General features: G+C 49.6%; 1 protein-coding gene across 4 annotated transcripts in view; it reads left to right on the forward strand.

Annotated features, from left to right (window-relative positions):
- The window catches only part of KSR1 (kinase suppressor of ras 1), a 172388-nt gene extending 153998 nt beyond the window's left edge, over positions 1–18390 (forward strand). For 3 of the 4 annotated variants that reach the window (XM_050763197.1, XM_050763194.1, XM_050763195.1), the window contains 6 exons: positions 181–277; positions 1469–1602; positions 2329–2460; positions 3704–3839; positions 9396–9529; positions 15379–18390. In XM_050763197.1, coding sequence (XP_050619154.1) covers positions 181–277; positions 1469–1602; positions 2329–2460; positions 3704–3839; positions 9396–9529; positions 15379–15457 — 712 coding nt within the window. In that variant the 3' untranslated portion in view covers positions 15458–18390. Of the gene's footprint in view, positions 1–180; positions 278–1468; positions 1603–2328; positions 2461–3703; positions 3840–9395; positions 9530–13264; positions 13346–15378 lie in introns of all 4 variants that reach the window. The other variant, XM_050763196.1, reaches the window with a different exon arrangement.
- The last annotated feature ends 4209 nt before the right edge of the window (positions 18391–22599 follow it).

Genomic DNA, 22599 nt, shown 5'->3' on the forward strand with positions numbered 1-22599 from the left:
CACGTGCAGGCCAGGCCCCAGCAGGAATAGGCTGGGTTAAAGAAGATTTGGCTCACAGTCGAGGGGCTGGAGAGAGTCCTTGCAGGCAGGTGGGCACGGTTCTCCCCATGGGCTCCACCAGGGATAGGGTCAGGCTGTACCAGCCCCAGACCCGTGCTTGACCCCTACCACCCTCGACAGCTTCTGCAAGGGGCGGACGTTGCACTCGTTTGTGAGGGACCCCAAGACGTCTCTGGACATCAACAAGACGAGGCAAATCGCTCAGGAGATCATCAAGGTGAGAGGGAGTCCAGCTGCCGGGGTTGGGTTTCTGGCCAGTTCCAGGGCTCCCGGCTGTTCCTCTCGCCCTGTTACCCCCGTTAGCGTGGTTTGGGCAGCTTTGCCTCTCGCTCAAGCTCAGGCTCCTCAAGGGTGGGGACCCTGTCTCTTCCTCCCTGTCTCTGTCTCATTCACTCAGAGCTGGGAGCTGACTGTCCACATGATTAGGCTTGATGGAATTAACTTGGTTGGGAAGGAACTTGGCAGGCTTTAGAGACAGTTTCAATCCTGGTCACAACTGTTGTGTGACGTTGGGTAGGTTGTTTAGCCTCTCTAAGCCTCAGTTTTCTCCCCTGTAAAATGAGGGTCTTCATATATCCTCCCTCTCTGGATTGGTGTGAGGTTAAAAATGCAATAATCCATGCAGTGGGGTACCCAGGAGCCCTGGGTCTGGTGTTTGAAGACAGCTTGACCTTGGGTGAGATCATGCCTGTGTCAGGTCACCCACGTTCCATGCACCTGACTCATCAGTGTTCAGTTCAAATAGAACATTGGTTAGAAATCAACCACTGCCACATTTTCACTGGACAGACGAGGAAACCAGGCTTCAGAGAAGTTGAGCACTGTGTCCAAGGCCACGGAGTGAGTGAGAATCTGAGCTGAGATGGAGTTCAAACCCCAGATTTCCGTTATAGTCCAGGGCTCCTTCTGCTACAGCTCAGATATTAGGAACACTCACAGTTGGGGACCCCAATGTGGGAATGCCTCTCTGTTCCCCCGCCTTGAGCCCTTGCCCTGCCTGAGAGCACAGACCAACTGTACATATCCTGACAGAAAACCCCAGCTCATTTAGGCCCTTTATGACTGAACACGGATAATGTCACTGTCCCTGACCCCCTGGCTCCCTGCCCATCACCCTGTTCATACCTCCTACCTTAGCCAAGCTTAAGGTGGTTGTTCAGAAGCATGGTAACATTAAAGGAGCATAGACCAGTCTGGGGTCAGATCTCAGCTCTGCTCCTTCACTGCCGTGTGGCTTGGGGCAAGTGACTTTCCCTCTCTGAACCTCGATTTCTTCTTCTGTGAAATGGGGACAGTATACTGCATGGAATTGTGAAGATCAAATGTGGGGATTTAGGTAAAGCATCCAGCCTAGGGTGGCAGCTCTGTCATCGTCACACATCTTCACTCGTCCTGATGTGTCCTCCAGGGCATGGGATATCTTCATGCCAAGGGCATCGTACACAAAGATCTCAAATCTAAGAATGTCTTCTATGACAATGGCAAGGTGGTCATCACAGACTTCGGGCTGTTTGGGATCTCGGGCGTGGTCCGAGAGGGACGGTGAGTTGGTCCTGAGTGTCTGGGTGGGATGTGGGTGTGGGTGGGGAAGAGCGGGGATGAGGTCTGAGCACTGTCACTGTTGCTGAGCTGCAGCCCTCCCTGCAGGGAAGCCCAGGTCGCTTTGGTCCTGCCCTTGTAGTTCTGGTTCAGAATCAGATTTGGGTCACGTTTGGGTTCTCAGGCTGACTTCCACGGAAACCAGGTCCCCACACTCACATTTGCCCTGGCTGTTCACCAGCTTGGCCAAGGAACCAGGATTCATTTCCCCACGATGAGGAAGAGCATCAAATTTTATTTCCCCAGATCTTGAAGGGATTGGTAGGGAGAAAGGCCCCTCCCCTCGCATCTGGGGGAACCCCGAAAGGGAACATGGCAACGAGGCTGCGAGGCCAGCCCCAGGCAAGTTTGAGATCCACGGGCAGATCGGGGTTCCTGGTTAGAGAGGCGCCTCATTCTCCAGCAGAGGGAGCTGGGCACCTTCACCAGCAGCTCCCTGTCAATATTTATCCATTCTTGCCCTGCTTTTCTAGAAACACCCGGTCATGACTCCTTTGTAGAATTCCTCAAAAGCGCCGGTGCCTTTCCCAAGTGCAGGGTCAGCGTGCTGGGTCTGGGTGTGTTTTGGAAGCTGTGTGTGGGTGTTCTGCTGGCCCTGCCTGTGCCAGGCAGGCCTCTTTGCTGCCTGCTGAAAGGTCTGTGTCCTTGTCCCGGCTTCCTGGTCTCCAGGCGTGAGAACCAGCTAAAGCTGTCCCACGACTGGCTGTGCTATCTGGCCCCTGAGATCGTACGCGAGATGACCCCTGGGAAGGACGAGGATCAGCTGCCGTTCTCCAAAGCTGCTGATGTCTATGCGTTTGGGTGAGTAGGCCCCTGGTGCCCTGAGGCCAAGTGTGGCCAAAAGAGAGGGCCCTAGTAGCCACTGGGGGGCAGAGGGAGGCGTGCTTTTAGGTGTTGAAAGCCCAGGCTTTGGAATAAAAATCAACCTGGTCTTGAGTCCTGACTCTGCCGCTTGTTGAGTGCGTGACTATATCCTTGGCCTTCTGGAATAGCTCCTCCCAACAAGGTCGTTTCATGAGGACTAAATCAGGTAATTGTGTACAGTGCTTAACACTGGCTGTCAGTCCCACCCCACTGATCTGGGAGGATGCTCACCAGAGCTGACCGAGAACTGCCCCTCCCAGTCTGGGGAAGCTGGATGTCCTGCCGGCCGTGCTACCCCAAAAAGACCTGGGTGCAGACCAGTAGCAATGGAATGTGAGCCCGAGAAAGTTTTCTAATAGCCACATTAAAAAAGAGATGGGTGAAATTAGTTTCCGCTGTTTATATATTATAAAATCATATATTGTATTTAACTCAATATATCCAAAATATTATTTCAACATGTAATCAATATACAAATCAATAAGATATTTTATATTCTTTTTTCCTACTAAGTCTGGTGTGTGTTTTCTGCCTAGAGCATCCCTCCATTCAACTGTGCACATTTCAATCACTCATTAGCCCCCTGCGGCAAGAGGCTCCCACACTGGACAGTGTGGGTCTGATGGCGAAAGTCCCATCCCAAGTCAAGAAAGCCAAGGGGATGTGGAGAGGCCAAGGAAGGCTCACCACCCCGGTCACCTGTGCTGTCTCTGGGTATCCTTCCCAGTGGGGTGGCCTTGGCGCCATCCTTCCTCCTTGACCTTTAACTGTATCCTTCCCTGAGCACCCATGTGTGCCAGGTGCTGGGCTTGGCACTTTAGTACTCCTCAAACAACCCTGTGACAAGAGACATTAGCCCCACTGAGGTGAAGTAGTTTTACTGGGATCTTGCAGCTAGAAGGTGGCAGAGCTGGATTTGTGCTGAGGTCAGAATGACCATCAATGCTCCAGTCAAGCCTGCGCTGTCTCAGACTTCCCACCCCACAACAGCACAGGGCCCAGGTCCTCTAGGGCTGGGAGGAGCCTCCAGGAGGCCATTGTAGCACCCCCTGAAGCCAAGTGGGTGAGGAAGGTTGGAGAAGGGTCGTGATCCTCTGGCTGCGCTATGGCTGCAAGAGCCCCTGGGTGTGAGCTGGGCAGAGTGGCCCAGGAGCTCACGGCCATGGCTGGGTCTCCGCAGAACTGTTTGGTATGAGCTGCAAGCAAGAGACTGGCCCTTGAAGAACCAGGCTGCGGAGGCATCCATCTGGCAGATTGGAAGCGGGGAAGGAATGAAGCGTGTCCTGGCTTCTGTCAGCCTGGGGAAGGAAGTCAGTGTAAGTAGCACCTGCCCTGGGTGGGGCAGTAGGGCTGAGGGTGGGGTGGGACGCGTGGCATGGCCACCCTTCACTCACCCACCTGAGAAATGGGGGCACTGCCCAGGAATGGGGAAGGAACAGGGAGGCATAAATAAGAAAATATCCATCCTTACCCCACTGCTCACCTTTTTCATTCCTTTCAGTCTTTTTTTTTTTTCTTAAAGATAATGGTTTTCATTGATTTATGAGATGAAGGTAAAGCCCCATATTATTTACATGAAAGAAGATAGTTTTTTAAAAAAAAATCACTGCTCAAAATACAAATAGTTGTGTTATGCTGTGGTATTAAATCTTTCCCCATGTTTTTCTTGACTGTTAAGAACAAAGTTTCCACAGCAAACTTGTTTTCAAAAAGCCAAGTCTTAATGATAGTTACTGACTTCTCACTTCTGCGTGGTTTCTCCTTAATGGTTTCTCTGTGTTTGTAAGTTTTGTCAGGTTAAATAAGAGAGGTTCTCAAAATATGTTTATTTAGAAATAGAGCGTTGCACTGGGAATATGCATACCATGGTGAATGGCTTGCTTATTCAGGGAGGTAAAGGAAAAAAGGAAGAGGATTACATAATTATTTTGAAATATTTAATAGTTTTCCCTGGTGGCAAAGATCACTAACAAGAGTGATGTCATTCCAGGGTTAGACAGGATGTTTGGGGCAGATGTCCTTGTAGGAGTATTTTTGTATAAGGTTGCCATGGCCGTCATACAAGGTTACAGTTTTTGCAGTCGTTAGTGATAGTTTTTGTTATCAGACATACAAGCTCAAGAAGCCTCTCTTCATGGCTTTCCCAGGCCCGATTTGTCAGAGTTTTCTTCACATTAGTGATTCTATTTTGATTCTGACAGCTTTCAGTTTCCTTTATCCCGGCACAGTGATATATGAAGAAACTCCAGGGCTCAGTGTTTTCAGTGCCATCAGTGATAGCCGTGTGTCCATGAATCAGATAGGATTGGGACAAAACAGACTTGATGTTAATAAGCAACTCCAGTCCGTATTTGGGCAGCATAACAATTGAAGTCTTCAGAGGGATCACCCAGCAGTTGTCCAGGCTAAGATCTAAACAGGCTGCAAGCTTCTTGTTAAGGTCATGAACATTGCTGGCAGGATCACCGTCTGTCTGCAGACTCTGTCGGCAAATTCACAGGGATGAATTCAACCTCATCTTCCTCCAAGATCTTAATAGATTGCAATGTTTTTCTCAGTCGACTGGTGGCAAGCAGCTAGGGCATCTTCAGAAGGCTCACTCAAGATGACATTATATTTGATCTACTTTATTCCACAGTAGTATATTTCATCTTGTTGAAGTGCAAAATATTTGTACAGGGATGCCCCTCCAAAGATAACACCAAAATGCTAGTTAACAACACTAGCAGCAGGCTCCTCTTTGGCCAGTTGATACCATTTCATTTGGGGTGCTGGGCAAGGGCCATGGGTGATGATCACCTCTCTGACACTCTCAGGCTTGTCCTTCTTGGCCTCCTTCTGGGCCAAGGCCAGTTAAATACCACTTTCACCTTGGTGCATCCTCAGACACCTTAGGAGGGTGTGGTGGTGATGCAGGATTTTTTGCTCCTTAGCTCAGCTAAAATCCAAGTTCTTGTCTCATGACCAGGAGAAATTAGGCACACGGACACATTGAAAGGTGAGGAGAGTGGAATTCATTAAAAGAAAACTCTCAACAAAAAAGAGGGGGTCCTCCCAACAGGCTCCCATCTCACAATTGCATATCAGGCCACCATACACGAACTGAAGAGACCAGGCTCCTCCCCCTGCATAAGGTGCGAATTCCTGGTAGCTCCACCCTATTCCCCCAGTGCATATAGGTCTCCAGTCTATTGTGGGTGTACCCAGGCAAGACCCTCATCTGCACAAAAACATCTGGTGTAAACACTTGTGGGGTGGGACAGAGATTCTCCAGGAACCCTTCTTTATCTGCCTCCTGCAACTGTCAGTGGGCTCAAGATACAGGTTTTAGGCTCCTGGCTGTGGCTGCAGCCTCCTTGGCTGGGCTCTGGGGCAGCTCAGATGGCAGCTGAAGTAACCACTGCCTTCCAGTCTTTTTAAATTTTTTTTGAGGCGGTCTTGCTCTGTCGCCCAGGCTGGAGTGCAGTGGCACAATCTTGGCTCACTGCAACCTCTACCTCCTGGGTTCAAGTGATCTCCCACCTCAGTCGCCAAGTAGCTGGGATTACAAGCATGCACCAAAACATCAGACTAATTTTTGTATTTTTAGTAGAGATGGGGTTTCACCATGTTGGCCAGCCTTGTCTCGAACTCCTGGCCTCAAGCGATCCATCTGCCTCAGCCTCCCAAAGTGCTGGGATTACAGGCATGAGCCACCGGGCCCGGCATAGTCTTTTAAAAAAATATTTAAGACATACGTGTCATAAAACCTAGCTGATTTTTTTTATTGTGACTTTTTCCACATGACATTTTGTTATGCTCATTACCTCAAATCATTAACAAATCCTTATTGTTAAGACTGTCTGCCCTTAGGTCCTGTGGCTGCACCGTAATGTAACTGCTTCAGTCACTAGACATGGGGATTCTTTCCAGTTTTCACCTCTCTTTACAATAGAGTTAGCAAGGACATCTTTGTATAAACCAGAGTATTATGTATGTTTGTTGTGTCTGAGAGAAAAGATATTCTTCGTTCTGCCCTCCTGGCAACAGTTTGTTTCCTTTCTGCATACTTAGCATCTTGGAGCAGAGAATGGTAAGTGCCATCTTCAGGGAGGCGAAGGCTGGAGCAGGGCTGAGCAAAGGGCAGCAAGGGAGTCAGGGCTCAGCACTGGCTGCAAGTTGGAATCATCCGGGAGATTTATAAAAGTGCCAGGGTTAAGGCCTCCCCAACAGAGGTACCAATTTAATTGACCTAGGATGGGAATAAGATCATAGTTTTTTTATTTTTTATTTTTAAATAAAGCTCCTCAGATCATTCTAGAGCACAGCTACAGTTCTGAACTAATTGGAAGGATTTCTTTTAGTGCAGGGTGATGGTGGTTTTGAGACCAGATTGGGGTCAGGGCGTGGGGAGTGGGGACGGAGCAGATGTTCCGGCAGCAGCTTGTGGCTCACAGGTGTTCCCTTTCTTTTGTCCAGTCTTGCCTTCCCTTTTTAACACATTGCTGTTAGGGGTAGGGGAACATTGGTCAATGCAATAAAATTATTTTCTGTCATAGACAAAAGCTGGGAGTGCCCTCTGAGTGGCACCTTTCTCTGTCTCTTCAGCCACGCTGCTGTATAGTTCACCACCAGGCACTGCTTTATGTGCTGAGGCAGCCAGTGAGTTATTAGTCATTGTATCTGAGGGTCCAGCACATGGGAAGACATCAAAAGACCAGAGGGTTCTTAATGAAAACCCTAGATCATTCTCCAAAGGCATCATCTGGGTCTGTCAGCTTTTCACTCTGGCACTCTGTTCTTTCTGCTGCACCACTTAGGTCAGGTTTTCCATTACTTATTGTTAAGGTGGCCATGATTAAATCTTCCATGCTGTGCCTATTGATGGAGGCTAAAAGTGAGAAGATGATGAACAGTGTGTACACTACTGTAGTAGACTGTAAGTGCTATTAGCCACTGGTCAGGTAGTTCACTGGGATTACATTTTCTTTGTGGGTCCATCTCTTCCACTTCATCAATTACTCAAAGGCTCACAATTTTGTTGGCTTCACATTTGGACCATGGCTTTCTTGTGCAGTTTAGGTTTTTCCTGTAGTTTCTAATTGCCTTTTTTCCCCCTTCTTGCCTTTTCTTACTGCCAGAGAAGAAACAAACACCTTTCTCATGTTCCTGAGGTCTTTCAGCTTCTGCGTTCTGCTTCCTGAGTGGAATTCGTTCCATTCTTTTCAGAGCCCACTGGTTTCTTGTCATTGGAATCAGTGGGATGTTAGGCCTGTTGCACAGCTGTTACCCTTCTGTTTTCTTTTCATTCACTCCTGGGTCAGTTGCACTATTCCTCATGTCTCATGTCTTGCCCTCTGTTTGCACTCCAACAAACAAACTGCGAGTGAAACCTGAAGAAACTGCCCCCCAGTGGAAGAATGGGAGATAATCTTTGAATCCTTGCATGCCTAAAAAAAGTTATTATTTCATCGTCATATCAGGAGTAGAATTCCAGGTTCATAATAATTTTCCCTGAGACCACAGGGATTTTGCCCTGCCGTCTACTAAGTGTCCAGTGCCTTCCTGAGAAGTCTGGTGTTGGTCTGATTCTCAGCCATTTGTGGATGCCTATCTTACTCTTTCTGGAAGCATCTAGGATTTTCTGTTTATCCCTGCTATAGGGAAATTTCATAAACATATATCTGAGGGTAGAGTTTGTTTTTTTTTTTTAACTGTTTTAAGTGAGGTCCCTTTATTGGACCTTTTCAGCTGAAGACAGCTGCTACCTTTGACAGCTTCTGGTAAATTTTCTTTTATTATTTCTTTGATAATTTCCTGCCCAGTAGTCTGTTTACTTTTGTGGAAATCCCCATTAGACAGAATTTGGTTCCTCTTAGTGAGCCTACATTTCTCTTACCTTCTTTTGTATTTTCCATCCCTATCTAGAATTGAGCCTACAGTCTGGGGAATTTCCTTGATTTTTAACTTCCAGCACTTTCAGTGTTTCAGTTCAGAAATTATATTCTCATTTCAAGCACTTTCTTATTTGTTGATTTCTTTTTTATTGCAGCCTGGTCTTATTTTATGGATAGAGTAGCTGCTTCATACAAATGTACACACACACATGTACACCCCCTATCCTCCAGAGACAGTGTCTTAATCTGCTTATCTTCTATCTTTCTCTGGTTTTCCTGATACAGCAGGCAACCCCATGGGGTCCAGTTGTATTTGAGAGCAAAAGCCTGAGTTGCTGAGTCTGTGTAGGTGTATGTATTCTGCCTGGTCATATGTGCAAGAAATAGGCCTTTCCACACAGGTAGCTCTGAATCAGAAGGCTGCAGGGCTGTGCTGGTACACACGTGGATCCTCAGAGTAGGCAGCAAAATGCCACAGCAAGAAGGGTTTTGCTCTGGGGGTGATCGGGACAGCTGTTCTGCTGACTCTTAGCTGCTGCCCCTATATTGAGTCTTCCTTGTCACTCCAGCCGCCGTTCTAGTAATGCTGAGGCTCCCTCCTCCGCTGCAGCCCCAGCTTGCGCATATTCTGAGCATCTTGCATTTCACCTGCGAACATTGTACCTTGCACTTTGCATCTTCAAAAAACCAACAGCCCATTTCTCATCTCTTTCCCATTGCTGGTCTGTTCATCGTGGTTACTCTTATTTTGGGGTGCGCATGGATCTAAGAAGTAAGGAGGTGAGGTAACCTGGTGCATTCCATGTTGAACCAGAAGCATGAGTGGTTCTCTGAAACCCAGTTACTTCTTACCCCTTCATGTCAGCAGGGCGTTCAGGGGCCCGCCAGCTAGACAGTACTTGAGAACATCGAAGGGACCCTTTGTGGAGTGTCCCTACTGTGTGTCCCCTCCCTCCCAGCCAGCTCACACACCGCTGATGGCAGCTCCATTTGCAGGAGATCCTGTCGGCCTGCTGGGCTTTCAACCTGCAGGAGAGACCCAGCTTCAGCCTGCTGATGGACATGCTGGAGAAACTTCCCAAGCTGAACCGGCGGCTCTCGCACCCTGGACACTTCTGGAAGTCAGCTGAGTAAGTGCCTCTTCCACGAGCCAGACTGCCAGCCAGGCCCTCGCAGCCTCACCTGGGGTCTTGGAGGGCACCTTCTGCTCTTTCTGCCCAAGACTTTTCGTGTTTTTTGGGTTTTTTTTGAGACGGAGTCTTGCTCTGTCATCTGGGCTGGAGTGCAGTGGCGTGATTTAGGCTCACTGCAACCTCCGCCTCCTGGGTTCAAGCAATTCTCCTACCTCAGCCTCCCGAGTAGCTGGGACTATAGGCACCCACCACCAAGCTTGGCTAATTATTGTATTTTTAGTAGAGACGGGGTTTCATCATATTCGCCAGGCTGGTCTCGAACTCCTGACCTCAAGTGACCCACCCGCCTCAGCCTCCCAAAGTGCTGGGATTACAGGCATGAGTCACCACGCTTGGCCCCTGCCCGGGACTTTGATCTGAGGAATACACACGGTAGGTCACCCGAGGTGACTAGTCCCCTTGCCCAAGTGATACCAGGATTTTATTTCCCACGTTTGTTTTGGAGACTCCCTTTGACAGGTGAGCACCTGCAGTTTGCAGCTGTGAAAACCCAGGACTAGAAGGCTCTGCCGAGGGAGGGGCAAGATGGGGTCAGTTAGAAGTCAGAGCGACGTGGTATTGTAAGCTTCACTGAAATAAGCAGAGCCAATATTGCTTACAATGGCACCCACCGAAACACAAGAAGCCAGCCACCTCTTATGGGGACCACAGTCACTTGGGTTTAGAAGCTGTCTGCCTCCTGGTTTAACACACAGCCCTTTGCACCCCTTGGTGCGGGGGTGATGTCCACCAGGTCACGGGCCACTGTCGTCTCTCCTGCATTCTATCTCATTCCCTTTTTCCTTTGCCCTCTGGTTGCCTCTGCTAGAACACTCAGAAGAGACCTCTGCCCTGTCACGAATGCTCTGTGAGAACCTGGGAAGTCCTTTTTTGTTCTGGGCCTCAGTTTCCACATCATTCAAAAGTCTCTGGGCTAGGGGTTGGGCCAGGTCTAGGGCGGGTAAACTTGCTGTAAGGGGCCAGGTGAATATTGGAGGCATTGCAGGCCAAGAGGGCAACTCAAGTCCTCACTCTGGGGGCCAACTTTGGCAGTGTGCCAAGCACCATCTCTGCCACAGCCTCTCGGCTCTGCCATCGCAACACGGGAGCAGCCACGGACGGCGTAAATCAGGGAGCTGGCTGTGTGCCAGTAAGACTTAATGCTGGAAATTGGGATTTCACATGTCATGAAATAGTCTTCTTTTGGTATTTTTGCCCCCAACCATGTAGAAAGTGAATCGATTTATCTCACCCAGGAGTCCAGCCTGTAGGTCAAGTATGGCCTGCCACCTGTGTCTGTACAATCTGCAAACTAAGAATAGTTTTACCTTTCTGAGAAGCTTTTCAAATAACAATTGTTGTACACATAGAGATGAGGTCTCACTATGTTGCCCAGGCTGGTTTCAAACTCCTGAGCTCAAGTGATGCTCTTGCCTCGGCCTCCCAAAGTGCTAAGATTACAGGCTTGATCCACTGCGCCCGGCCAGTTATAAACTTTAAGGAAAAGGACACTTTCTAAAAGTGGAATCTCCCGCAGAGTCCCGCCATAGAAAACCCATAACGTGGAGCTGCTCTTGATGAGAGCGAGGGGAAGAGCCTGTCTGCCACCTGCTGCCAAGAAAGCCCCTGAGGCCCCCGTCCCTGTGTGTGTGTGTCACTGAGTGCCTGGAGAAGCTGCATCCCCAACTCCCGTACCTGGCGCCACGTGTGGTGATGGCAGCATTCCTTATCCTAGGAAGGGTCCCGTAGTCAATATTTTGGGCTTGCAGGTGACACAGTCTCTGTTACATGTTCTTTGTTACTGTTTTTTAGTCCTTTAAAGTAGTCAGAACCTTTCTTAGTGTGTGGCCAGATTTGGCTTGCACATTGTTTTCCAGGCCATATCTTTTTCTTTTCTTTTCTTTTCTTTCTTTCTTTTTTTTTTTTTTTTTTTTTTTTTTGAGGCGGAGTCTTGTTCTGTCACTCGGACTGGAGTGCAGTGGCATGATCTCAGCCCACTGCAACCTCCATCTCCTGGGTTCAAGCGATTCTCCTGTCTCAGCCTCCTGAGTAGCTGGGATTACAGGCACACGCTACCACACCTGGCTAATTTTTGTATTTTTAGTAGAGATGGGGTTTCACCATATTGGCCAGGCTGGTCTCAAACTCCTGACCTCAGGTGATCACCCACCTCAGCCTCCCAAAGTGCTGGGATTACAGGTATGAGCCTCCGCACCCAGCCTCCAGGCCATGTCTTTTATTTTTTTGTTCTTTCTGAGACAGAGTCTTGCTCTGTCACCCAGGCTGGAGTGCAGTGATGCAATCTCGACTCACTGCAACCTCCGCCTCCCGAGTTCAAGTGATTCTCATGCCTCAACCTCCCAAGTTGCAGGGATTATGAGCACCTAGCCCCCATGCCTGGCTAATTTTTGTGGGTTTTTTAGTAGAGACGGGGTTTTATCATGTTGGCCAGGGCAGTCTCAAATTGCTGACCTCAAATGATCTGCCTGCCTTGGCCTCCTGCAGTGCTGGGATTACAGGCATGAGCCACCATGCCCGGCCTCCAGGCCCTGTCTTGATAAAGAACCAAAGTGGGCCTCCAGCCACAGTTGAGGAGGGACTCAGCATGAGTTTTCTGTCCTGCAGAATTCACTAAAGAAATGCTTGGTGCTTCGCTGATTCAGGCCAGGTAGAGGGATGGTCTGGAGGAACGACAGTGTGGGGTTAGGGACCACATCTCATGCAATACTGGGTTCAGTATTTTGCTCTTAGGATGGGTCGGAGTCCAGTACAAATGTAGGGTAACGGATCATAGCCGTAGAGGTGTGCGTTTTAGGCAGCCATTGCTGCACACCTGCAGAAACAGATGGCCGAGGCCAGGGTTCCACCAGCGAGGAAGTTCCAGTGTCATAAAGACAAACAGACACACTGTAATGACATCAGGAGTCTTATCACCTTTGTATTCCTGGCTCCTAGTACAGTCCCAGGAACATGATAGTTGGTCATTAAATATTTGATGTGCATGAATGAATGCGGGCAAAGGGTGATACCATGCCAAGTGCTGTGATACAGCCCAGATGGGGGCCTCTGCGTCCACCTGGGGGACACGAGGAAGAGTCTCTGGAAGAAGGTCATCAGGGCTGGGTTTTGAGCCAGAACTGTCCCAGCAGAGAGCAGGAGCATGGGGCTCTTAGCCGTTCAAGGAGGGTGATGTGAGGTGGCGAGGCCAAGCTCCAATCGGACCTCAGGCAACTTGCTTAACAAGCTGGGCCCCGGTTTTCTCCCCGACAAAACAAAAGCCTCCACTAGGTGGACACTGGCATTCAGAACATCATTCCAGATTCCCTAAAAACCATGTAGTCCCACCTTCTCATTTCACAGGCAGGAAACTGAGTCACAAATGGGGCTGTTCCCTGCCCAGCCCCTTCAAGGAGAGCTTGCAGGCTCTCCTTTCCTGAATGAGTCTGTGTCAAAGCTTCCTGTTCACAGTGTTTACTTTCTACACACTTGCCCCTAATTCTCACTTTCTCTTTTCTTTCCCATTGATGTTGTCATTTTTTTATTTTCGGGGGGTGGCGGATATGCTGTTCTGTCATCTCCCCCTTTCCCATCAACTGATTCCTCCACCTGTCCACGCGTGCCTGACTCCATCACCTGCTGGGGCCGGACTGCGCTCTTCCCACGCCTGGCGGAATGGTTGCTGGGCACTCCCAGTCGCTGGAGGAGCCGCTACTATGGAAAAGGACGCTACGGCCACCCTGACTTTAAGAGCTCCTGTCCGGTTCTGGAGGAATAGTGTGTTCCTGTTACTTCCCTCGCTGGCTGCCTGTCTCTGGTTTTCCTGACGCAAACCCCACTTCCTTTCTGTCGCTGCTTCCCAGCTTCTCCCATCTTTGTGTCATTTATTCTCGCAAACCAAAGTGAGGTTTCTGCAGCTGAATAGGCTGCCAGCAAGGGTCACACAGGCTTGCATTTTTCGCTGGGTGAGAGAAGAGCCACAGCATGTAGCGGGGCCTTTGTCCACACCACGAGTGGACGGATGGCTTGTCCCTGGGTCGGAGAGAACTTGGGTCATTGATTTGAGCCGCCAGGATCCCAGTCCCCCTGGCCAGAGCTCAAGGGAAGAGAATTCAGTGAAGCAGAAATACTCTTGGAAATATTTTGCTCGTCAAGGGCTAAGGAGCTGTGGGCATGTGCCAGCCTCTTTATAAACATGCTGCAACTGTGCCCTGTGGGAGCTTAGAGAGGGTTCTTTGTGCCCAGGCTCCCTTCTGAGCGTGCAGTGCAGCCAAGCCTGGGGGATGGAGTCCAGGATGACCTTTTCTCTCTGGAAGGGAAAGGGAGTCCCCTGTCCAGCTGCTCTGGCCAGACCTCTAGCTCCCGACAGGCTCTGCATGGGGCTGTGATTCTGATGCTGTTCTTTGCTTTCTTCTCTTTCCCTCTGTAGGTTGTAGGCCTGGCTGCCTTGCATGCACCAGGGGCTTTCTTCCTCCTAATCAACAACTCAGCACCGTGACTTCTGCTAAAATGCAAAATGAGATGCGGGCACTAACCCAGGGGATGCCACCTCTGCTGCTCCAGTCGTCTCTCTCGAGGCTACTTCTTTTGCTTTGTTTTAAAAACTGGCCCTCTGCCCTCTCCACGTTGCCTGCATATGCCCGAGTAACTGCTCTCAGAGGATCCCACTAATTGAGCTCCCTCCAAGGCGGTCTGGGCAGCTTCTAACTACCTTCCTGGATGTGACTGATTGCTCCCGTGTTCTTCTGAGGGCTGGTCTTGTTTTTGTTGGGGTGGCTCTGTCTCACTGCTAACACCTTAGTGAGATGCCTTCCACCCTCCTGAGTACACCAGCCTCCCACTGGGTGTGTGCCTAGTGCGCGGCAGGCGGAGGTTGGGAGGGTATTGACTTGGCTTTTAACCTGTGGGAATTTTGTCCAACAAGGAGTGGAATGATTTCAGAGCTGCCCCGAGGCTGGCATCCTGGTCACAGGAACCCTTTGCTGGGCTCGTGTCTCTCAGTCTCCTCTATAGAGTTAGATCAGAAGACACAGAAAGTTCTGTGGCCATGAAAGATACCAGCTCAGAAGGGTTGTGTCTTCAGTGGCACCCTCAGAAAAGTTGTCTTAAAGCAAAGAGGTACCTGGCTCCAGACAATTTTTCTGATGAAAACAAAGTCTCTGCCCCGTCCCCCCCTGCCACCCTGGCAAAATTACTTCCTTTGCACCTGCCCAGTGTGCCATAAACCAGACCCCAGGTCAGCATTTGTCAAGAGCATGGCTGCCGGGTCCCCTGCCGCAGTTACTGCACTGTTTACTAAATGCAGGTTTCTGTTCTCCCTCCCCAGACCTGCTGAACCCAGATCTCCGGAATTGGGCTCTAGGAATCTGCATTTCAACCTGCTTCCCAGGTGGCCCTGATGCACCCCAGTATTAGGGTTTATTTCTAAAAGGAACATGCCTTGTAACTCCTGGTATCCTGGGGGTCATGTTTCTCTTCTCTCTCAATTCTACTTGGAGCAAGAGCTTTCCTGGGCTGCAAATGAGAAAACAGTTCCGAGGAGCCCACAGCAGTACTGAGCATGCTGGGAGCTTGGGACTTGGAGATGAGTGAGCCACTGTTGCTGCTCCAAGTAGAACTACTTGGAGTGTAGCTGAGGCCTTGGACTCAGTATGACCCGGGGCAGCTCTGCCAGGGCTGTTGGCCAATCAATCATTTTCATTTCTTGTTGGAGGCCAAGTCCTCTGCTGAGCTCATTTCCTAACTAGTGTTACCCTAATTCTGATGAAGACCAATGGGGCTATAATTCTTGTTTTTGTTCCTCTTTGCAGCATTAACAGCAGCAAAGTTGTACCCCGGTTTGAAAGGTTTGGCTTGGGCGTCCTGGAGTCCAGTAATCCAAAGATGTAGCCAGCCATGTGGTTTTTCGCTGCTGATCTCTTTCTTTTTAAAATGTGTTTCTGAAACATCCAAACAACCACCACGACAAAAAACACTGCCTGCCCAGCGCTGCAAACCAGGAGCACGCATCCTAGATTCAGACTGTTCGCCATAAACCCTACTCGGGAGATGGAGCTGCACCTACTATCTCTTAAAATGACACCACCAACAACCAAACCTGTCGTGACAGACAGCAAATGTTTACACATGTATTTCTCCTGAGTGAACCTGATGTTTTACAATAGGTAATAATAAAAACAGTCCGTGCATCGATGCACTGGCACTGATGGCCAGGATGGCTGAAATGGCTGTCCCTTCTGGAGGACCTGGTAGGCGGTGGGGGACCCATGCTGGGCCAGAAGGAAGACAGACATGGTGATTGCAGCTGTTCTTGGGGTAGGGCGGGGAGCCCAGAAGGTCTGACCTGGCCTCTGCTTTTTGGCCCAAGACCCCATCAGGGGAATCTCTCTCTAGGGCTCTCTCCTTGTCCTTTCAAAGGGATACTGCCCCTTCCTCCTCTTGCAGAAGAAACCCTGGCTAGGAACAGAGCTAGATGAAGGAGTCTGGAGTTCCTGGAGAGTTTGGGTTCACCTTCTCACCCCTGTAATCCAGGCTGCTCCTGCTGGAAAAGTAGAAACAGAATCCAAAAAAGGTCTGAACTCACCAGGGCGTTCCCAGCCAGGGTTTCTGCTACAAGGTGAGGAAACATCCATGGCTTGCACAGATGTGAGTCTTTGATGAAGCCCCCAGGCAGGCACTAAGGTTATGGGACTCAGGGCCTTGGCTTTTAGCTACATCCCAGTCCCTGACTGCCATCTGACCGTGAGAGCTGGATGGGTGGGAACAAGGAAGATGGAGGAAGGAGGAGGAGTAGATGGCAAAGGTACCGGAGCCCCCTTCCCAGCCACATGGTGACCCTGGCACTGTAAAAACCCTTTGTCATGCCAGAAGGTTCTAGAACTGCCCACTTCTTCCATTTCCATCCTGCTGAAACCCCTTAGCCCATTTCCAACTCCTCTGTCCATGCTCTGAGCTCAACTGGGTGGCATGTGGCCCATCACCCCTTTCACTTAGACCCACCTAGCTGGCCCCCGTCTGCAGAGCCTTCCCTAGCACCATTAGGCCTTCTACTTGTGTCCATTTGAAGCAGGAGGGGCTGGATTTGGAAAAGTCTTTGAGGTGAGAGCACCACACTTGTCTTCATTAGGAACTCTCACCTGCAGAGAAAAGTTCCAGATGGCAAAAGGGAGCCCTTAAGTGGAGGTTAGGTTGCATTAGCCTCCAAAACCAGAAAGGAAAAAGGGTGATGGGAGTGGAGACGTGATTGGATTCTGTGACCATGCTCTGAGCTCAGACTTGGGAAGGGAGGGAGGTGGCTCCCACCCCTTCCAGTTAAGCCCCGTCTAGCTGAGCCCCCGTCTCCAGAGTCTGGTCAGAATGCCACAGAAAATGAGCTGCTCTGCCAGCAAGCTATGGAGTTGCCTCCTCGCCAGGCCTGGCATCCCTTGGTCAGCCCCTCCTTGGAGGGCACAGCCATGTTACAGTGCCAACGTGCCTGGCCATCAGCATCTTCACCCTTCCCAGTCCATGTGGGGAGGCTGTAAACCACGTGGATTCAGCTCCGTGTGGAGTTTCTGTGCTATAATGGGACTGCTCATTTTGCCCCATCATCCCTTTGGCCTCCCACACACCTGCCCTTTCCTAGGGATCACGTGTGTCTCCAGCCTTTCACCTTTCTATTGCAATGGTGGCCTTTGTCCAGGCGACAGCAGGCCCGATGGATGTACTGGTGAGCCCCACGGTTGGACGTCAGCTCAGCCAGTAGGCTCAGTTCCTCCCCAACCCCTGACACCAGGCCGCAGTGGGCATGCGCAGGCCCACAGAAAGTCAGTCTGGGTTTTGCTTTTTCTCGTGAGCATCACAGTTAAAGAAGCGCTCATTGAGCAACTACAGTGCACTTGGTCTTCTGCAAGTGCGGGGCACCTAGAGATAGGAGCAGTCATGGTCTCTGCTCTTAAGGAACTGATGACCTGGTGGGGCCCTGTTACCTTCGAGGAACCCAGAAGGCACTGGGCCCCAAAGGTGGAACTGAAGGACTGGGGGCAGCTGGCTCTCAGCTTGCCACCTCTGCACTGCCTGTCTTTAAAGAACCCCACCTCACCCCATGATGGTCCCCCCGTTCCCCTTGTATTTCAGTGACTGTGAATTGAAGTTAGGAAGGCACACCTGCCCTTCTGTGTGCTCTCTCCATCTGCCTTGGAAACACACGAAGGACGACAGATACTGTGAATTCAGCCCTCACGGCCAACTGTGAAGGGGATCGAGAAGGCTGGGAGAGCTCAGGGAGAGCTCTTGAGGGCTGCGGAAGTCCCCTCTGGGGTCTGAGAGTGGAGCCCAAGCTTTGGCCCACCAAGGCATCCCCAGTTTCCAGCCTCACCTCTGAAGCCCTGCTGCCTTTAACCACCAGAGCCGCAGCCCCCTGGGTTTCTGTCTAACTCGAAGTCTTGCATCCTAGCTAGTTTGGGGTTGTAAGCAGTGTGTAGCAAAGTTGATCTCTCCATGTTACCAAATCAAAACACCCTCTGTCATCTTACGGCATTTCCTCTTGAGTTCACAGAGAGGAATGGCAAGCCCTGGAAACCTGTGTTATTCTGTGTTGATTTGGTGTGAGGGTGGGGGTGGAGACATAAATGTGAAGCCAGTTGGAGTTTGTGCTATGCAGCAGTGTTAGCCAGGATCTCATCAGTGTGCAAACCTAGCATCTTCTGTGGCCACAAGCCACACACTTGCTTTTTTTGAATGTGATGTAAAATTTGTACAGTAAAGTTTTTATATTTTCTATCAACTGCATTTGTCTTCCAGACATGCTATTAATTTAAATTAAAATGGTTAGTATTAACAAACGTGCTGTATCGGGTTTTTTTGCCACTGGCAAGAACATGCCCTCTGTGGTAAGCCAGGCCTGGATGTCTGGAGTTTGTGAATAAAATTATACCAAGGTGTACCGGGGCTTGTGTTTGCTTTGGTCAGTTCCAGGTGAGTCCTGGGGACCATTTGGATGGGTGGCATGGGAATAGATAGGTCTGGGGTGACTGAACCCCTGGTCTATAGATTAAGGAGCTCCTTCCAAAGGAAGAAGTTATGCCAGGACCTCAGCAGCAGGTGTTTCTAAAGAGATGGAGGAATGGAGAAGTCACATGTCAAAGGCCCACAATGTGCAGAGGAAGATCATCCAGGCCCCAGCAGCAACAAAGCCATGAGTAGGCCCAGCATCTCCTGAGTTGGAGGTGCCTCAGCCTTATGGAAGCCTTGGAGGGATGAGGTGGTGTTCGTCTGAATCCAATTTCTAGGAGCCCCTCATTGTCAGTTATATATACAGATAGGTGGAGAAGAGGTACTTTCTAAACACCATCTCACTTTAATCCTCATAAGGCCATGAGGTAAGAATTGTGATGTTTCAGCTGAGGAAAATGAGAAGCGGAGAGGTTAAGGTATTCACCCAAGATCACACAGCTGCAGGGTGGCTAATCCAGGACTCGGGCCACAGCTTTCGCTCCAGAACCTCTCTTCAGAAGTCTAGGAACTTACTGGTCAGACATTTACTGAGCACCTACTGTATTCAAAAGATAGTGCTAAGTTGTGGAACGTTTTCCAGGATAGACCACGTGGTAGGCCACATATTAAGTCTCAATAGATTTAAACAGATAACAAAGCATCTCTCCAACCACAATAGGATGAAGTTAGGCAGCAGCACTAGATTCTCAGGGGCACAAACCCTATTGTGAACTACGCATGTGAAGAATCTAGGTTGCGTGCTTCTCATGAGAATCTGAGTCTAATGCATGATGATCTGAGGTGGAACAGTTTCATCTTGAAACCATCGTATATCCCCATCCATCTGTGAAAAATTGCCCTCCATGAAACTGGTCCCTGGTGTCAAAAAGGTTGGCGACTGCTGCCTTAAACTACTACTGGATTTCCTGAGTGAGGCAAACAAAGTACTGTTTTGGCATAACCTGTTTGCGGGAGAGAGGTGCACTGTTAATTAGCCCATTAGGAAGCAGTTAGAACCATATATCTGACTTTATAGAGGTAGAATACGCTCAATGAGAATGTTCTCAGCGGGGAGGCGGGGGTGTTCACGCATGTTTCAGTGATTAATGTGGTTCAATACGGCTGTCCCAATATAATGCGGTTTCCAAAGGGAACTGGACGAGAGGACCCAGGGTCTCCTGCATTGTACAACAGGACTCGGGTGTCTACGGGCATCACTGACTGCCCTGCCGAGGCCCTCTGTGCTGAAGGCATCACTGCAGATGGAAGGATTCCTTGAGGAACTCTACTACTGGCAAAGGTGAACGGGTCTGGGCACGGGATCAGTGCAATCCAGGAGTGACTCTAAAGGTGCTGGCGTGTGGGCACTATGTGCGGAGCTCAGCCCCAAGTCCTCTTCATGCATTAGCCCATTTAATCCCCACAGCATCTTTCTAAGGTTCACATTCACTTGCTTCATTTTATGGGCGAGGAAAGGAAGCCTGGAGAAATTCAGGAACTTAACGAAGATCACACAAGGATTAAATGACAGGGCCAAGATTCAAACGTGGGCTATTCATACTATGTATAGAATTGTATGTCTAGCCCAATTTTGTTGACCAGTCATCCGTTGATGGACACACGTTGCCTTCACCTCTTGGCTTTTGTGAATGATGCTGTTACAAACATGGGTGTTCACATGTCTCTTTTGAGTTCCTGCTTTTGGTTATTTGGGGGATATACCCAGAAGTGGAACTGCTGGATCATATAGTAATTCTATGTTGAGGTTTTTGAGGAACAGCCACGCTGTTTTCACAGAGTTCCAGTTTACCCACAATCTAGCCAACAGTTGTTATTTTTCAGATTTTTTTTTTTTTAATCATAGCCATCCTAATGAGTGTGAGGTGGCAGACTCACATTTTGAAGAGATCCCTCAGTCTACAGGGCAGAGAACAGAGAGCCTCTGAGAAGGATCTGCAACTTTGAATACTAGAGCTCTGAGCAGAAACATTCCCAAGGGCTGCTTCTGGTCTCCTGAAGACCAGAGCTAACCACTGGGAATGGACTGTGGTGAGTGAATGGTGCCGGCACTGTGCCTCGAAGTGCCTCCCTACTTTGTCGATTAGTCTAAAACCACGTCAGCCTTTGGGTATGACTGGGGCCCCTCCAGGCAGGGCGTGGAGCACAGGGCCCTCCTTTATGGGCCGGACTCAATAGTGAAGCTGCTTACCTGTGACTCACCTCCCAGGCTCAAGCTGATGCTAAGGTGCTGATTTGCTGGAACTCTGAGCTGTGCCTGTGTCTCCTTGGATTCTGGGAGATTTTTTTCTTTTAGCAGTGTTTTATGGAAATATTGTCTAGGTAGAGTAAAATGTACAGATCCTGGTTTTCTGTTTGAGTTTTTGTTTTGTTTTAAGACAGGGTCCTGCTCTGTCACCCAAGCTGGAGTGCAGCAGCACGATCATAGCTCACTGTGGCCTCAACCACCCAGGCTCAAGCAGTCCTCCTGCCTCAGCCGTCCTGTAGCCAGGACTATAGGCGTGCACCATAATGCCCCACTAACTTTTTTGATTTTTAGTAGAGACAAGGTCTCGCCATGCTGCCCAGGCTGGTCTCGAACTCCTGGGCTCAAGCAATCCTCCTACCTCAGCCTCCCAATGTGCTGAATTACAAGTGTCAGCCACAGCACCAGCCTCAGCCTGTTGTTACTGGATGTAAATACCTGTGCGATCACCACCTAGAACCAGATCCAGAACACTTCCAGCCTCTCGAAGACTCCTTCGTGCCCCTCCCAGTCAGTGACCCCCAAGGGTGACGCCATTCTGGCCTGTTGTTCAACTTGACTCTCACAGCATGGAATTCTCACAGCATGTGTCTGTTTGGATCTGGCTGCTTCTGCTCAGTTGTGAGGCCCACTGATGTTTCCTGTGGCCTAGCTCCTTTTTATTACTGAGGGCTACTCTGTTGTATGAAAACCACAATTCATTTCTCCCTTCTCCTTTGGTGAACTTTTGCATTGTTTCCAGCCTGGATCATTCCTAACAGCATGAGTAAAGCAGTTAAAAACAGGCAAATATGTTTTTCTTTCTCTTGGGTAATTTTTCAGAACTAGAAAATCCAGAACATAGAAGTAGATATTTGACTATATTACAACTCACCAAGCAGTTTTTCTTTTTCTTTTTTCTTTTTTAATTTTTTGAGACAGAGTCTTACCCAGGCTAGAGTGCAGTGCCATGATGAGGGTTCACTGCAGCTTTGACCTCCCAGGGTCAAGCGAGCCTCCCACCTCAGCCTCCCATGTAGCCGGGACCACAAGTGTGCACCACCACACCTGGCTACTTTGTTTATTAAATTATATGTAGGGACAGGGTCTTCCTACCTTGCCCAGGCTGGTCTCAAGCTCCTGGGCTGAAGTGATCCTCCTGCCTCAGCCTCTCGAAGTGCTGGGATTACAGGAATGAGCCACCACGCCCTGCCCATTTTTCTAAGTTGGATTATTTTACACTCCAGTCTGCTGTGAATGACAGTTCCAATTGTTCCATATCCCAAGCAATTGGCGATTGCCTACAAATGATGTGGCATGATGAAATTGTTCCTGGTGTCCATGGTGTCCGAGAGGATTGCAAAGAATTTCCCTTCCTTTCTCTCCTTTCTGCTCCTCCTGTACTGTCTACTCCTTAAACTGGTCAAATTCTACTTGATCCAGGAACATAATGGGGATGGAGAGTGCAGATAGCACACATGGCCTCAGTCTATGGGAGCATCTCAAAGGAATTCGTCTGCAAATTCTAGTGCATCTAGGCAGAGCACAGGAAGGAAGAGAGGTGCAGACTCACGTATGGCCCTGGGGCACCTGCCATCCCCTTGAGCCTGTACAGCCCTTACCCGCCCAGCCCCAGCTTGAGTTCTGGGCCTTCTCACCAGCACATCACTGGGACCTGGTCAACTTCAGGTCAGTTTATTTCATGGCTCCCTCCCCCCTCTGCAGCCTATCCTGTTATTCTCTGTTTCGGCCAATTATTTCCTCTAACTAGGTGCTGAAGCCAAATAAAGGCAGTTCATGCCATATGTCCCTTTCC

This window comes from Macaca thibetana, chromosome 16 (genome assembly GCF_024542745.1).
Source record: "Macaca thibetana thibetana isolate TM-01 chromosome 16, ASM2454274v1, whole genome shotgun sequence".
NCBI lineage: Eukaryota > Metazoa > Chordata > Mammalia > Primates > Cercopithecidae > Macaca > Macaca thibetana.